Here is a 15,268-nt window from a genome sequence, read left to right as displayed (position 1 = left end):
CCTTTCCTGCCCAGTGTGGGGTATGCACGCCCCGTCACACTCAGGAAACACTTCCTAACTGTAAGAACAGTAGGACAATGGAACAGGAGCCTAGGGAGGTTGTGGAAGCTTCTTTACTGGAGGTTTTCAAAAGGAGGCTGGATCGCTGTCAGTGGTTTAGACACAACAAATCCTGCATCTTGGCAGGGGGTTAGACTAGATGACCCTTGTGGTCCCTTCTAACCCTGTGATTCTATGAGGGGCAGCAGCACCAGATCAGGAGGTTTCAATGAGGCACAATAAACAATAACCACAACAACCAGGGATGTAACACTGCACTTGTCATCTTCTAAACACTCTGCCCACAAGTGACTAAAGAGACAAAATTGAGCAAAGGGGGATTATGCATGAATATCAAGAAATATTTCCCACCTGCAACTTCAGTTAGAGGGGGGAAATCAGGCAAGACCCACCTCTGCAGGCCTTTAAAATGGGACTGAACAAAGCCCCAGGGACTATATTGCAGGAAACAACCTGCCCTGCTTAGATCAGGGTAGAAACATGATGTGACCTAATGGATCTCTTCCATCACTAAAAGCTCCATGCCTCTGACAAGGGCTGATCATTTCCATCTGCCTTTTCCCCTTTAAGGACGTTTCGGGTTGTAACTTGAGAAGACCAAGTGGGGAAAAAGAAAGAAAGAAAATAACTCGGCTGAGTTTCTCCCGCCTCCTCCTCCGCCCTTGCCATGCAGACAGCAGCCACGTCACCCAGCCTGCACTGGGACAGCTAAGCAGGCTCAGACTGGGAGGGACATTCTGGGGGACAATCCCCGACTTTACACTGGCACACGGGAGGAAAAGGGCCGTAGGCAGATCGTAGAGTAGGTAGAAATTGTGTCTGATAGAACAGAGATTAAATATACCAGGAGGAGTGAGGGGACCAGTTCATTCTGGAGGTAAGAATATCACTGGAGAAAGTTTTTATACTAGGAAAGAGAGAGTTAACTCGTCTGCCAGGAGACAGGAACAGGGGACTCCATATCCACAGAGAAAGAAAGTTTAATTGGGAGAGACAGTTTAACTGATCCGGGACAGGTAAGGGAAAAGATTCACTGCAGAGTTTTACCAGGTAACAGAGAGAATCTCTTGGGAGAAACCAAGAGAACTCCCCAAGCCTTCTTTCCTTTTCAAATCTGCACTGAATAATTTGCCTCGGGGAAATTCTCGGAGCAATGAATATATTCCGGATCCTGGGAGATGTCTCCCATTTGCTGGCTATGATCATATTACTGGTCAAGATCTGGAGATCCAAGTCCTGTGCTGGTGAGTTCTCTCCCCCACAATTTTGTGTGTGTGTGTGCGTGCGTGTATGCGCGCGTGCTTGGGAAGGAGGGCCCCATGTGGCTTTGGCTGTGAGAAAGAAGACAGTGTGGAGATGAGGAAGGGACAGTGAGTGGGGAGAATCAATGGCTTGCTAGTTAGTGGCACTCAGTGCCCTCCCTAACTGGGTTCCTAGGGAGAATTAAATCTCCCTCTCTACATCCCTCCCACCTGCCATCTCACTACCTCTTCCCCCATCTTCCTCCTTCCCCACTTGTGTCCCCCACTTTTGTGGGGGCCGCCCTGTTAGAACCCTTCCACCGCACAGAGGGGCCAACAAAGCCATCCTGGCTCAACATTATTTCCGTTGGAGGGCGGGACAGGGATGTGATTGGGAGGAGGGTGTTGTGACGTGGCAAAAAGCATCAGCTCTTAGTACAGGTGCTTATCTTGGGGGTGCCGATAACATGAGAGTTGTTATTAAGGGATGGAGAATGGCAGGGTGCGATTAGCATGTGTGCAGCTGTAAAAATCTTTCCAGGAAAAAGAAACAAAGAGAGGCTATGAGGCATCCCCGCTAAAGGGCAACTGAATTCCAGGTGTGTAACATTACAGGAGATAAATGGCTGTCCCTCCCCCTAGGCTGCATCTGCTGGCCAGATGATGCAGAGGACCTGTAATAATACTCTGCACCTTCTCAGCATCTCAAAGCACTTTACAAACCTTCCTTTAGCCTCAACCCTCTGGCGGGGGGGGGGGGGGGAAGTATCTTCATTTTACTAATGAGGAAACCCAGGCAGAAAGGGGTGAAGTCATTTGGCCAAGGTCACCAAGTGAGTCAGTGACCGAGCTGGGAACAGAACTCAACTATAGGGTCCTTTCCCCTTCTCTAAGTGCTAGGCCATGGGAGTGAACAGGGAGACCCCCTGCTGAGCTGCTCTCTGCAAGGAGAAGCCATTGGTTCCTAGCAGAGGGAACAGTTTTGGTGTTCACAATTTCTGTCAACACTGGTTCTCCACTTGTGAGGTAACTACCTTCTCTTCATGTGTCATTATATAATGCCTGCAGCTGTAACTTTCACTCCATGCATCTGAAGAAATGAAGTTTTTTACCCACGAAAGCTTATGCCTAAATAAAATCTGTTAGTCTTTAAGGTGCCACCGGACTCCTTGTTTTTTTTTGTGGATACAGACTAACATGGCTACCCCCGATACTTGACACAATTTCTGAGTGACTGTTGGGCTGATGAAAGAAGCTGAACTGAGAGCCCTGCCACCTGGAGTCTTTTTTTCCATTATCCTTTCACAGCAGGGACATCATAGGTGGAAACAATGCCAGTTTCCCTCCATACTCCAGCCTTTTCATCGGTGTACCTCAACTTTGCCCCCAAGTTCACTGGTGACTGAAAGCTATTACCATTTACAGGCTGGGACCTGATCTCTCAGACAGCTTGCTCCTGAGGCAGACATTGCACAAAATATCATCAGTGCGAACAAGATGGGGGGGGGAGGAGAAAGGCATGCTCAGGAGAACCAGGATTGAATGGGGCGTGAAAAATGACCACCCTCTCACCCAGAGCTGAGCCCTGCAAGGCAAGCCCGGGGCATGCTGAGGTGGTGTCAGGGGAATCCTGCACTGCCACTGCCCACACAAGACCTGTTCTGTCAATCTGGCTTGTTTTGTCTGTGCCAAGTTCATTTAACGCAGCCCAAGATAAACGGTTTTAAACACATGGGCTCTATTGCAACAAAATCCTCCCATCATCTCGCCTCCCTGTGTATTCAGTGTAACTCAGCCCCTGCACTGCTTTGATCTAGCACAGGGTGGTTAATGATGCTCTGAGCACTCCTCTAGTTCAGGGAAGATATAGGTCAGGGCAAAGTGGCCAGTTACTGGGCCATGCACAGCTCAGCCAAACATGAGCTCCAGCATGCTAGTTAGGCAGAGGGGGAAGACATGGGTCTGGTAGGATATTAATGGCAATAGCTATTTACTTTCCAAATCAATTTTGCATTTTAGTTCTGTAAACTAATTTGGCTGCACGTGTAGCTGCGTTCCCACTTGAAGGAGTGGCTGACCGCCCACTTTGTATAACAGCTATTGTCCTACAAACAACAACAGAACCAGGTAACAAGACTGATGGATTTTTTGTCCTGAATTGTTACTAGGAGAAGATACCTTGATACAAGATGAGGGGGCATATGCACGTGGAGTTTTCAATAGCTGTGTATGTCTCCAAACCTTTCCTCTCTTACTTGTCTTATCTCCTGTTCCTTCCCCGATGTGTAGGTATCTCCGGGAAGAGCCAGATCCTTTTCACTCTTGTCTTCACGACCCGCTATCTTGACCTGTTCACCACCTTCATCTCACTCTATAACACCGTGATGAAGGTAACGGCAGGGAGACGCTGCAGGAGCCCCACTGCAAGCAACCCCATAGGCGTTTCATTGTAGTTACTTGGGGAAGGTGATGATAGACATTCACCAAATCGGGATTTTAAATTTTGGGGGGAGCTTTCTACAAGACTCCCCAAATTACAGTAAACTCCCCTTTGGCAGGGGAGAGATAAGACTGTCCTTTAGATCTACTATTCCTCCATTGACCAGAGACAAACAACAACAGCCCACTCACCATAGCAGCTCCAACAAGTTGATTCCACTGCCCCACTAGTGCCTGCCAAATCCAGAAGCAGGAGACTGGGATCAAACCTGGGTGTCCTGCACAGTAGGCACAGGGCCAACGCCCCCTGTCAAGACAAAAGTAGCAAGAGAAAAGACTTGGGGCTTCTACACGGCAGTACAGGAGCAGGCACTCCTAGGGCAGCGGTGGGCAAACTTTTTGGCCCGAGGGCCACATCGGGGTTCCGAAACTGTATGGAGGGCCAGGCAGGGAAGGCTGTGCCTCCCCAAACAGCCTGGCCCCAGACCCCTCTCCGCCCTGCTCAGAACCTCCGACCTATCCAAACCCCACTGCTCCTTGTCCCCTGACTTCCCCCTCCCTGGACCCCCTACCCCTAACCACCCCCCCCCAGACTCCACCCCTATCCAACCCCCCTGCTCCCGGTCCCCTGACTGCGCCAACCCCTATCCACAACCCTGCCCCCTGACAGGCCCCCCCAGGACTCACACACCTATCCAACCCCCCTGTTCCCCATCCCCTGACTCCCCCCCCCAAACCTCCGCTGCATCATCTGCCCCCTGCTCCCTGTCCCCTGACTGCCCCCAGGGACCTCCTGCCCCTTATCCAACTCCCCCGCTCCCCACCCCCTTACCATGCTGCTCAGAGCAGCAAGACTGGCTGCTGCTTCGCCCAGCTGGAGCCAGCAACGCCGCCACACTGCCCGGCAGGAGCTCGCAGCCCTGCCACCCAGAGCGCTGGCGGCATGGCCAGCTGAGGCTGCAGGAGAGGGGGGACAGCAGGGGAGGGGCCGGGGGTGGGCCTCCCTGGCCGGGAGCTCAAGGGCCAGGCAGGATGGTCCCGTGGGCCGGATGTGGCCCGTGGGCCGTAGTTTGCCCACCTCTGTCCTAGGGTCATGTGGCCCAGCCATTGCAGCATCCCCAGGAGGGAGAGCAGCAGAGATGGGAATCAATCCTGGGTTTTCCAGAGGGCACTCCAGAGCGCTAACTTCCCCACCACCAGCAGCTTAAAAGCAGGACTTGAATTAGGCAAGCAAGCAAGCAAGCCAGTCCCTTTTAAGTGGAGAAGACAATAGGATGTAAGACAAATGTCTTTCAAAAGAACTTTTTTGCTACTTCCCCCCTCTGCAGGTCATTTTCTTGGTGTGCGCCTACATCACAGTGTATATGATCTACGTGAAATTCCAGAAAACATTTGACAGAGAGCATGACTCCTTCCGTCTGGAATTCCTCTTGGTCCCCGTCACAGGCTTGTCATTTCTGGAGAACCACAGCTTTACCCCCTTAGAGGTAAGGAAGTACAAAAACTGAAAGGATGGGAGGGGGAAAAAGAAGGGGATAACCACTTAGTGGAAACTAGTTGGGATTTAGATGATCAACGGAGCATGGAAGTAAATTTTGTGAAGAAAGGGGCCAGACTGGCAGTCTTTGGAGACAGACTCTTTGACAGACAAGACAAACAGCTGTTCAAGTTTCTGCAGCCTCACCTCACTCAGGCCTCAGTCCTGACTTGGAAGAGCTACACCTAAAGGTTCATTCTCCATAACTCAATTCAATCTTTGGCCTTTCAGCTAATATTACTAACAAGGAAACCAACCAAAACCAGTGAGTATAGTGCAGGGGTCGGCAACCTACGGCACGCATGCCACTTTTGGCATGTGAGCCGATTTTGCCTGGCATGTGGCTGCCAGCTGTGGTCCTGGCCACTGGCCCCACTCAGCGCACGGCCAGCTGAGTGAATGGGACCCCAGACTGGCAGCAGGAGCGCCCCCCCGGCTCCCCGCTCACCGCGCTCGGGTTCTGCGGCTCCCCGGGACTGTGAGCCACCGGGGCGCGGGGCCCTGAGCCTGCTGCGGGAGAGGCGACGGCGGCTCACACTCCCGGGAGCCGCAGAGCCCGAGCACAGCGAGGGGGGAACCGGGGGGGGAGGTGCACGGGGGGCGCCGCCCGCATGCATCCACTGCAGGAGCCCCCCTGGGGGGGGCACCGGGCCACAGCCCGGGCAGGCGCACCCCTCCGGCTCCCCCTTCACCACGCTCGGGTTCTGCAGCTCCCAGAAGTGTGAGCCGCCACTGCCCCTCCCGCAGCTCCCCACGTCCCGCTGCCTCAGCACTCCACATGGAGTTTTGCCTCCATGTGGAGCCAGCATCTGACTGGCATGGGCATGGTAAGGGGAATCCTGGGGGGCAGTCAGAGAGCAGGGGGAGGGTTGGATGGGTCGGGAGTTCTGGGGGTCCTGTCAGGCGGCGGGGAGTGGTTGGATGGGGCGTGGGAGTCCCCAGGGGTCTGTCTGGGGGCAGGGGTGTGGATAAGGGTTGGCGCAGTCAGGGTGGGGGGGGTCTCAGGAGGGGGCAGTCGGGACAAGGAGCAGGGAGGCTTAGGTAGGGGGTGGGGTTCTGGGGGGCAGTTAGGGGCAGGGGTCCCAGAAGGGGGCAGTTAGGGGACAAGGAGCGGGGGGGTTGGGAGTTCTGACCAGGGCAATCAGGGTGGGAAGTGGGAGGGAGTGGATGGGGGCGGGACTAGGGCAGGGCTCTCCCCTCTTTTTTGATTGTTGAAATAAGGTAACCCTAGGCAAGGAGGGAGCTGAGGGGCGCATGGGGGCTGGCACCCGCATACATCCACTGCAGCCTGCAGGAGCCCCCGGGGGTGCGCCGGGCCGCAGCCCCCTGGAGGGGCGCCAGGCCACAGCGTGGGCAGGAGGGGTGGGGTGCACAGCTGCTCCCCACGAGCGGCGCCGCTGCCTTTGCAGGGCTGCTGCCCCCCTGCACTGCACCAGCTCCTCCATGGCTGGGGCTCGCTGCTGCCACAAGCGGGACGCTCTGCCTCTCTGGTGCCTCCGGAAGGCGGCTCCTCCCTGCAGAGCTGCTGCAGCGGCCCAAGCCCGGCAAAGCCAGTGAGTGGACTCAGGGCGGGGGCCGCCGGGGTGCAGTGGGGAGGGGAGGGGAGGGCTCATGGGTGGGGGGGGCTGTGCACCCTCCAGGGGAGTTCAGAGGATGAGGAGGGGAGAACCTGGTCTGGGGAGCAGCCCCTGGGCACGGCTGGCCCCTGGGGTCTATAAAGGCCCATTGGGATTTGCCCCTCAACGAACCCATGTGCAAGGGGAGGCGGGGGCTCAAGGTGGACGTTTCACCTAGGACACAAAATATCCTTGCACAAGCCCTGTCCCAGGGGGTGCGTGCACCCCAGGTTAAGAACCACTGCACTAAACTGATAAGATCTGCATTTTAATTTAATTTTAAATGAAGCTTCTTAAATATTTTTAAAAACTTGTTTACTTTACATACAACAATAGTTTATAGACTTGTAGAGAGAGACCTTCTAAAAACGTTAAAATGTATTACCGGCACGTGAAACCTTAAATTAGAGTGAATAAATGAAGACTCAGCACACCACTTCTGAACGGTTGCCGACCCCTGGTATACTGGTTTTCAGGATTGAGCCTCCCCCCTTCACAAAGAAATGAAATGAGACTGGGACCTGCAATCAACAGGGCACGTCTGATTAGGTAAAGGGCCAGTAGGAACAGCTGAGTTATGTACTTAAACACTCTCCTTCTCCCACCCGAAGATCTAAATGATTCAGAACCATCAAATTGGGCATTGTCGGCCTATGCAAACAGAGTAGCACTGTTACCCTCATCCTCCCTTTCCCCCTATTACTTGCTATACTTACTTGTTACTTCTGGTCTTAAAATAGGTTGAAAGCTCTTTGGGGCAGGGACAGTTTGTACCGTGCATCAGCACAACAGGCTCTGATTCCAGAGTGAAGCCTTTAAAGGCTACTGAAATTAATTGGCCAGTAAGATTCTCCTCTGAATTGTTTCCCTCTTCCCACAGATCCTCTGGACCTTCTCCATCTACCTGGAATCAGTAGCCATCCTTCCTCAGCTCTTCATGATCAGTAAGACAGGGGAGGCAGAGACCATCACAACCCACTACCTCTTCTTCCTGGGTCTCTATCGTGCGCTCTACCTTGCCAACTGGATCTGGCGCTACCACACAGAAAATTTCTATGACCAGATTGCCGTGGTTTCTGGGGTGGTACAGACCATCTTCTACTGTGATTTCTTCTATCTCTACGTCACTAAAGGTAGGTAGGGAGCTGGACTGAGGGTGAAAGCAGGAAGAGAAGGGGTATATTCGGCTCACCTCCATAAGCAGGCTAGGGTGGGGATGGAAGCTAGGCATTTGACCATCTTCATAACTACCCTTAAAAATGGGTATTGTAGCAGAGTGCATTTGTTTTCACCCCTCTTCAGTCTTTCAAGGGCTACGCTTACATATAAAACAATATTTAAAACATTACGGTTGCAAAGTTAAGCACCCCCAAAAAAATCACAAATGCCAGAATGAAGTTTGCTTGTGCGACCTAATTCAACCCCCTTGTGCAAATTCATTGTGACAGTCTTTAATTACACAATCACATGCTCCATCCCCCCCGCATAGGACCTCTCCCTCAGTCAGTGCAAAAGGAAGGATAGTGCTCATTGAAAGAGAAGCTATTCACTGTTTTGTTTGCTCCTCCTCATACAGTATGTGACTCCAGGTCCTATTTACAGTACATCAGTGGTCTCCAACCTTTTTATGCACAAAATAATTTTGAATTTAAATGCAACTCAGGATCTACCCCACCCCTTCCCCGAGGACTACCCCACCCACTCCATTCCCCCTGCCCTCAGGGGCGGCAGGTTATATGGGCTCAAGGTGCTCGAGCACCAGGAATATTCAAGGCTGAGGGTTGTGCTCCACCAATATTTGGAGCTAGGTTTCTCCCCTGGCCCTGCCCTCCCCCGCCTCAGAGCTTCCCTGCCTGAAAGAAAACAGCCGGTGCCTCTCTCCCTTGCTTGTGCTGCTTCTGCCTAAGGCTATAGAGATCAGCGGCCGGCAGCCTCTTGGAGCACCGGGGGAGGGGAGGCACACACGTGTTTGGGAGCTCTCTCCCCCAGCCCCCCAGCACCCACATGGAGGAGATGCCACGGGAACTTCCGGCCAGGAGATGGACATCTGGGGTGGACCTCACTCACCTGAGCAGCTGCTGGGGCTTCGGTGAGGTTTGACCCTGTGATCCACCCCCTCCGCCCACAGCCCCCACTCCTGCCCAATGCTGGGCAAGGGGCAGCCCCATCCCCAGTGAGACAAGGGTGAGGGGCAGCAGGGGAGGAAGGAAGCCACATGTGCTGGCAGTCCCCCCCCTCCCCCCCCCCCCGCTCCCCAGCACCCACCCAGCACAGGGGAGATGGAGGAGGGGAACTTCCTAGACCTGAGCAGCTGGGGCTTGGGTGAATTTTGTGACACCCTACCCCCCACCCCAGCCACCACCCTGCAGTCCCCACTCCTGCCCCATGCTGGGCAAGGGGCAGCCCCATCCCCAGTGAGGCTATGGTGAGGGGCAGCAGCAGGGGAGGCCACACGTGATGGCAACCCCCACCCCGGTACCTACCATAAGGGAGGCGAGTGGGCTTTCTGGACCTGAGAGAGTCCTTAGGAGCATGTGCAGTGACTGTGGTGCAGAGCGAGTGTGCTGCGGGGGAGGGGGGAGAGGAGGGGCCCTCCCCTGGAGCTTGCTGCTGCCAGTAAGGGGTGGGGGGAGTCCTCTCTGGCCATAGCCCTGGGGCAGCCTGTCTGCATCCCAAGTTCCTTATCCCCAGCCCTGTCCCACCCCAGAGCCTGCACCCCCAGCACCCCAACCCTGAGCACCCTCCTGCACTGTGAACCCCTCATCCCCAGCCCCACCCCAGAGCCCTCACTTGAAGGGAAAAACGTGCAACTTAAATTTGGTGGTCAGTTTGGAGTATCATTGTGTTTAGCACAATACTTGATTATTTTACACCCTTTAAAGTATATAACTAGTCGTATACAGGTGTTACAAAGTAGGAATGTTCTTAATGTTTTCTCTGAATACTGTGTGGGTGCCTCAGTTTCCCCTATGCATTTCTCAAGGATCTAGATGGTGGGATAAGGGGGTGTGATTGTTGTAGAGCCCTAGAGTGCCAGTGTGATGCCGTCCGCACAGAGAATGGCTGAAACCCTGTCTCCGGGCAACTGATGTCCTGGGCCGCTCTCCTACAAGGTGCCAACTGAAGGTGTTGGAGAACAAAGAGATCAGGTGGCCTCCTAATGCCTGGAAAAGAGACAAAGGCCAGAGGAGGGAGTGTCAGTGCCTGTGCAGACTCCGGGAAGCACATGGTGTGGAAGGGGATGCTGGGATGCTTTGGAACTACTCCATACAAAGCCAGTCAGGACTCTGGGGGAGCCTCCTCTCTCTGAGCATACTGTCTCCAGGGCAAGAAGTTTACATCTTCCTGGGTCTGACCTCAGAGCATTCAGCATCTCCTTCCACACTGTGCGCTTTCCGCAGCGAGTGTGCCCAGGCAGGTCCTGGGGCAACCAGAGGTCCCTGCACCCCAACTCTGCAGTCAGACATGACTCTCAGCCAGACAGTAAAACAGAAGGTTTATTAGATGACAGGAACACAGTCTAAAACAGAGCTTGTAGGTACAGAAAACAGGACCCCTCAGTCAGGTCCATCTTGGAGGGTGGGGAGCCCAGACCCAAGTTCTGGGCCTTTCCCCAGCCAGCTCCAAACTGACACTCCCTCCTCTGGCCTTTGTCTCTCTTCTGGACAAGGAGGCCACCTGATCTCTTTGTCCCCAACACCTTCAGTTGGCACCTTGCAGGGGAAACTGAGGCACCCACACAGTATTCAGAGAAAACATTAAGAACATTCCCACTTTGTCACAACAGGTGCAACAAAATATAATACTGTATATTGAAGCAGGCAAGTGCTGCTTCTGACTTTCCACTTTTAATTGACCCTTGTAATCTTGTGGTGCCAACATGTTGTAGCTTCATTTTATAACGGCTTACAGGGCGGGAGCGGGGGGGGGGGAGAACCACCAAAAATTATACAAACCTGCCGCCTGTGCCCTCCCTCCATCACTTGCTCTCCACCACCCTCACTCACTTTCACTGGGCTGAGGCAAGGGGGTTAGGGTGCAGGCTCTGGGCTGCGGCCAAGGGGTTTGGAATGTGGGAGGGGGCTCCAGGCTGAGCCCAGGGCAGGTGGTTGGGATATAGGAAGGGGTGAAAGCTCTGGGTGGGAGGTTGGGTACAGGACAGGACTCCGAGTTGGGGCAGAGTGTTGGGGTGCAGGAGGGGGGTGTGGAGTGCGAACTCCGGAAGAGGGCTCAGGGCTCCCAGAAGCGGCCAGCCCACCCCTGTTGCCCATGTTCTGCTCCTGCCTACAAGCACCACTCCTGCAGCTCCCATTGGCCGCAGTTCCCCATTCCCAGCCAATGGGATCTGTGGGGGCGGTGCTTTCTGTCCTTAGCCCCACTACACCACCAGACTTTTAGCGATCGACTGTCAGAGTCTCCAGGATCGACCAGTCGATAGCGATCAACTGGCTGCTGACCACTGCTGTACTTTGTCTAAATCCTGCTCTGCATATACAATTAATGTCCTCATGGACTTTTCTATGGTATTCATCACTGCAATATTTAAGTGCTTCACAAACATTATCTTCAATTCCCCCATGAGGGGGGCAAGTATCTGCATTTCAAACATGGAGAAAATGAGGCACAGAAAAATTAAGGCCAAAATTGTTACATGTCCACTAATGTTGGGTTTCTACACGGAGATGCTTCTGGCCTGACTTTTCAAAGGACTCTGCATTTTTATAGCATGTTATGTTCAGAGCAGAGCTAGTGGAGTTGTGAATGATGAATACTTCTGCAAATCAGAACCAAAGGTCTCAAGCTGGGCAGACAATGAGAAACCCAAACAGTGGCCACCTGAAATGCAGATTAAGTGACCTGCCTGACATCATATAGGAACTCTGGCAGAGGCAGGGATAGAATCCAACTATCCAGGCGTCACTTAACTGCCTAAACCAGAAGACCATCCTTTCTCTTGCTCAAGTTTCTTGCCTCATTCATCAAGTACCTTCCAAGTACTGCAACAAATGAGGCAGGGGTCCTGCAATCCCACAGCCTCCTTCACAATCCTGGTTCCTTCCCAGAGTAGGTTCATCCTGTGTACTGAGGCAGGGGTCCTGTGGAAAAAGAACCCATCTATGTGATCATGTAATTAAAGACCATCACATAATGCATATGTACAAGGTGGCCAAATTAAAGTTGTATAGAGAACTCTAATACAGGTATTTCTTAACTTTTGAGTGCTTGACTTTGCAACCTCAATGTGAAGTTTCCTAGGTTTTGGGGGGGAAATTTATATGGAACCATGCTGACCACCCCCCACCCCACCCAGTGTCATCAGCAAGGGAGAGACCTTTAAATCCACAGCAAATTCTGCCTCTTGTCATTTTATGAGGGCAAGCCACTAGAGGGGGATGAGATACGTTGCCAGTGTGTTTCACAGCTATTTGTTGAATAGCAGAGGAATGTTGAAACTCTCCAACTGTAAGTTCCATTCTAGGCTTTGGAAGAGTGTATTCAGTGGTTTCAGACCCCTTTTTCACCATCCCCTCCTTCTGCCTCTTCCATTACAGCCTCTCTGTTCCCTACTGCAGTTTCTGCCCCCCTGCCTTGATTCCTCCACCCTCTGTTTCAATCAGGCTGTTTCTTCTTCTCCACACTGCTCAGGTATCAGCAAGGGAAATACAAAAGCATAAGGCCAGGTCTATGCTATAAACTTACATGGGTATAACTGTGTCGCTCAGAGGTGTGAAAACCCCACCCCTTTGAGCAATGCAGTTATATAAACCCAGCCCATCGTATACACAGCACTATGTCGATAGGAGGGCTTTTCCTGTCGACATAGCTACTGCCTCTTGCGGAGGTGGATTAACTACATTGGCGTACATCTTCACTGAAGCACTACAGCAACACAGCTGCACCATGACAGCGTTTGAAGTATAGACTTGCCCTAAGAGACAGCCTCCCATATCTCAGTGCAGAAAAGCTCCCCACAACTTTTAATTGCAAGGAAGGTCCTGCCCAACTCCTGAGGAATGCCCAGTAGACTGAATCTTCAGGAGAGTCTAACACTAAAACTCTTAGCAAGTCTCTACAGAGCATATGGAAACAGATTTGCAAACAAAGTTCAGTCAAATGTGGGTGGATTTTCATGGAAATAGCAAAAAGCACATCCCTTATATAAAGGCAACCACTGCCTTTGCCAATTTTCAAGTCCCTGCACCAAAGCACGGAGACAGTAGAGATTCTCAATGAAACAGCTGCAAGAATTTGTTTTAAGTTAAACATGGGCAAAACAATGCACCATCTCCAAATCTCATTTTCAGAAATGTCTCAAGTGTTTTCACTGACACTTTCCCAAAAATCAGCCTAAGGCACGGGAACCTCTAGCTTGAATGACTAGTTTTGGAAACTTCTGAAAACAGGGGCTTTATAAAGGAAAGTGTTAGGAAACCATAACGAAGCGTCAGCACCAGCTCTCCCTTTAATATATGCTATCACCACACTTGTACCTCGAGTGGAGGACAGCCAGCCACAATAGTCGTTTCATTATCCAACTCAAGAATGAGATGGCAAACCCAAACTGATGCTGCACATTTAGAAGCAAGTTGTGAAATACTTAGCGGACACACACACTTTTTGGTAGTGTTCAGGCTACAGTCCCAGTAGCACCACTCAGTGGTCCAAAGTTTGATCCCTGACCACGTATTGCACAGTTTTACACTCATTAAGAAAACATAAGGATTTCATAAGTGAAGAGAGTGAACCCACACATGACCCAGATGGCTATGAAAGACAGAGAAGGTTAATTCTGAATGACTCATTTTCATGAAGAGCATTCCTCCATTTCTAGGGCCCCCTGCCCATGTTGCACCAGCTGTTTTCAACCAAGAACTGAATATGAATGTCTCCCTCTTCCCAAAGCTCCTGTTTTGCACACATTAATCCCATTAAGCCTGCACAGTTCTTCAAGACCCTTAAAAAGGGTGACATCCAAGAACTTGGCAATACAGATTGTATCCTCTAGTGTTAGCATATGGCACTAAACTCCAGACAAGGCATTTGGCTCTTGAAGATAAGCAGGCTCTAGAGCTATGAATAAGGAAGATGGTGTTAAGGATGCTCTACCTGCACTAAAGTCATGTGAGGCTTAAAAGTAACTCTCTCTCCCTGGCACACCTCTGCCACCAATAATCCCCTGGTGACATCCATTCTAATTAGTTGTGAGCTGTTAACCTTGCAGATGACAATGTTATGCTTTAGAGAGCAGGCACAGGGACTTTACTGGGGACGTGAAACAGTGAATTTCCTCATTTCATTCACTATGCTTTCTTCCTCTTCCTTGCACAGTCCTGAAGGGAAAGAAGTTAAGCCTCCCAATGCCAGTCTGAAAACAGCACCACACAACCCAAGAAGTTCCTGCAGATGCAGTTCCAAGATCACAGCTTTCTTCTGCCCCACATTGACAAAAATGGCTCAGCTAAGAATCTCAACTCAGCGCCAGTAATATAGTGAGGCTTGGATGGCTGATAAGCTCTTGATCTGCATAGGGCTTTTCCTTAAATGTGTGCTAGTGTTTTTGCTTAAGTGAATTTTGTACTGGTGAATGGTTCTGGCTAGTGACTGAAGTCCTCTATTCTCATAGTAGATACAGAAGTGCAAGCTTTATTCTTTTCCTCCCCCAACCCACTTCCAAAATCTGCATCAAACCTGACCCTTTAAGGGATCATCTCAAGGAGAGAAAAGTTTGGTTTCCATAGCCTATTTTTAAGTCTTTCAAAGACTGCCAGCTGTAAAACAGTTACTCAGTTCTTAGCAAACAGGTACCCAAAACACCAAAAACCACCAATCCGTTTCATATTGGGAAAACTGTGGCAGACAGACCACTTACAATTACTGCCATTTGTTTGCAGTGTTCTTTCAGCCATGTGATTACTGCCACTTAAGCCAATATGGACTGGTAATCAAAGAGGTAAAATTCCCCATATCCCAGTCTATCTAGGCCCTGTAATATTTTTAAGGGAACATCTTTCCATTAAAATGGCACGGATGACATCTGAAGATCTTTCAATATTGTAAATATTCAAACATTCTGCTCTACTCAACCCCTTTCAATCATAGTCCCTGATGTCCCACTGATAGCAAGCATTTTTATTAAAATATATTTGGTTGCTGACAGACGTGACTATTCCCTGGATTATTTTTTGTTACATAAAATGGGGGTGTAGCAGGGTGGTCACCCCACTCCTGCCCTGAAGGGCTTAAAACAGCCCTGGGAGAGGACTGTGGCTAGAAAAAGGCTAGGCTGACTGGGGGAATCAGCCAAAGGTGGGGGCACGCCCCAATCAGGCCACAGCTGGCCCTATAAGAGAGCTGAGGGCCACAGACAAGGACAC

At 51.4% G+C, this 15,268-nt stretch overlaps 1 protein-coding gene across 1 annotated transcript; it reads left to right on the top strand.

The window, feature by feature from the left end:
- Positions 1-734: 734 nt before the first annotated feature.
- Positions 735-15,050, top strand: KDELR3 (KDEL endoplasmic reticulum protein retention receptor 3). The gene is made up of 5 exons (XM_045001154.1): positions 735-1,304; positions 3,591-3,691; positions 5,069-5,227; positions 7,774-8,026; positions 14,223-15,050. The coding sequence occupies exons 1-5, from the start codon at positions 1,214-1,216 to the stop codon at positions 14,261-14,263; spliced, it is 645 nt and encodes a 214-aa protein (XP_044857089.1). The 5' UTR covers positions 735-1,213; the 3' UTR covers positions 14,264-15,050.
- The last annotated feature ends 218 nt before the right edge of the window (positions 15,051-15,268 follow it).

Source organism: Mauremys mutica, chromosome 1, assembly GCF_020497125.1.
Source record: "Mauremys mutica isolate MM-2020 ecotype Southern chromosome 1, ASM2049712v1, whole genome shotgun sequence".
In the NCBI taxonomy this organism is placed as follows: domain Eukaryota; kingdom Metazoa; phylum Chordata; order Testudines; family Geoemydidae; genus Mauremys; species Mauremys mutica.
Note: the sequence above shows the minus strand (reverse complement) of the source record. Positions and strands in the feature narration are given on the sequence as shown.

What these genes read in the sequence shown, in the direction of transcription:
- KDELR3 (XM_045001154.1), top strand. Translation starts at nt 1,214, where the DNA reads ATGAATATATTCCGGATCCTGGGAGATGTCTCCCATTTGCTGGCTATG. An exon ending in GAGATCCAAGTCCTGTGCTG is followed by an intron (nt 1,305 to 3,590) that starts GTGAGTTCTCTC and finishes CCCGATGTGTAG; the next exon opens with GTATCTCCGGGAAGAGCCAG. An exon ending in CTATCTCTACGTCACTAAAG is followed by an intron (nt 8,027 to 14,222) that starts GTAGGTAGGGAG and finishes TTCCTTGCACAG; the next exon opens with TCCTGAAGGGAAAGAAGTTA.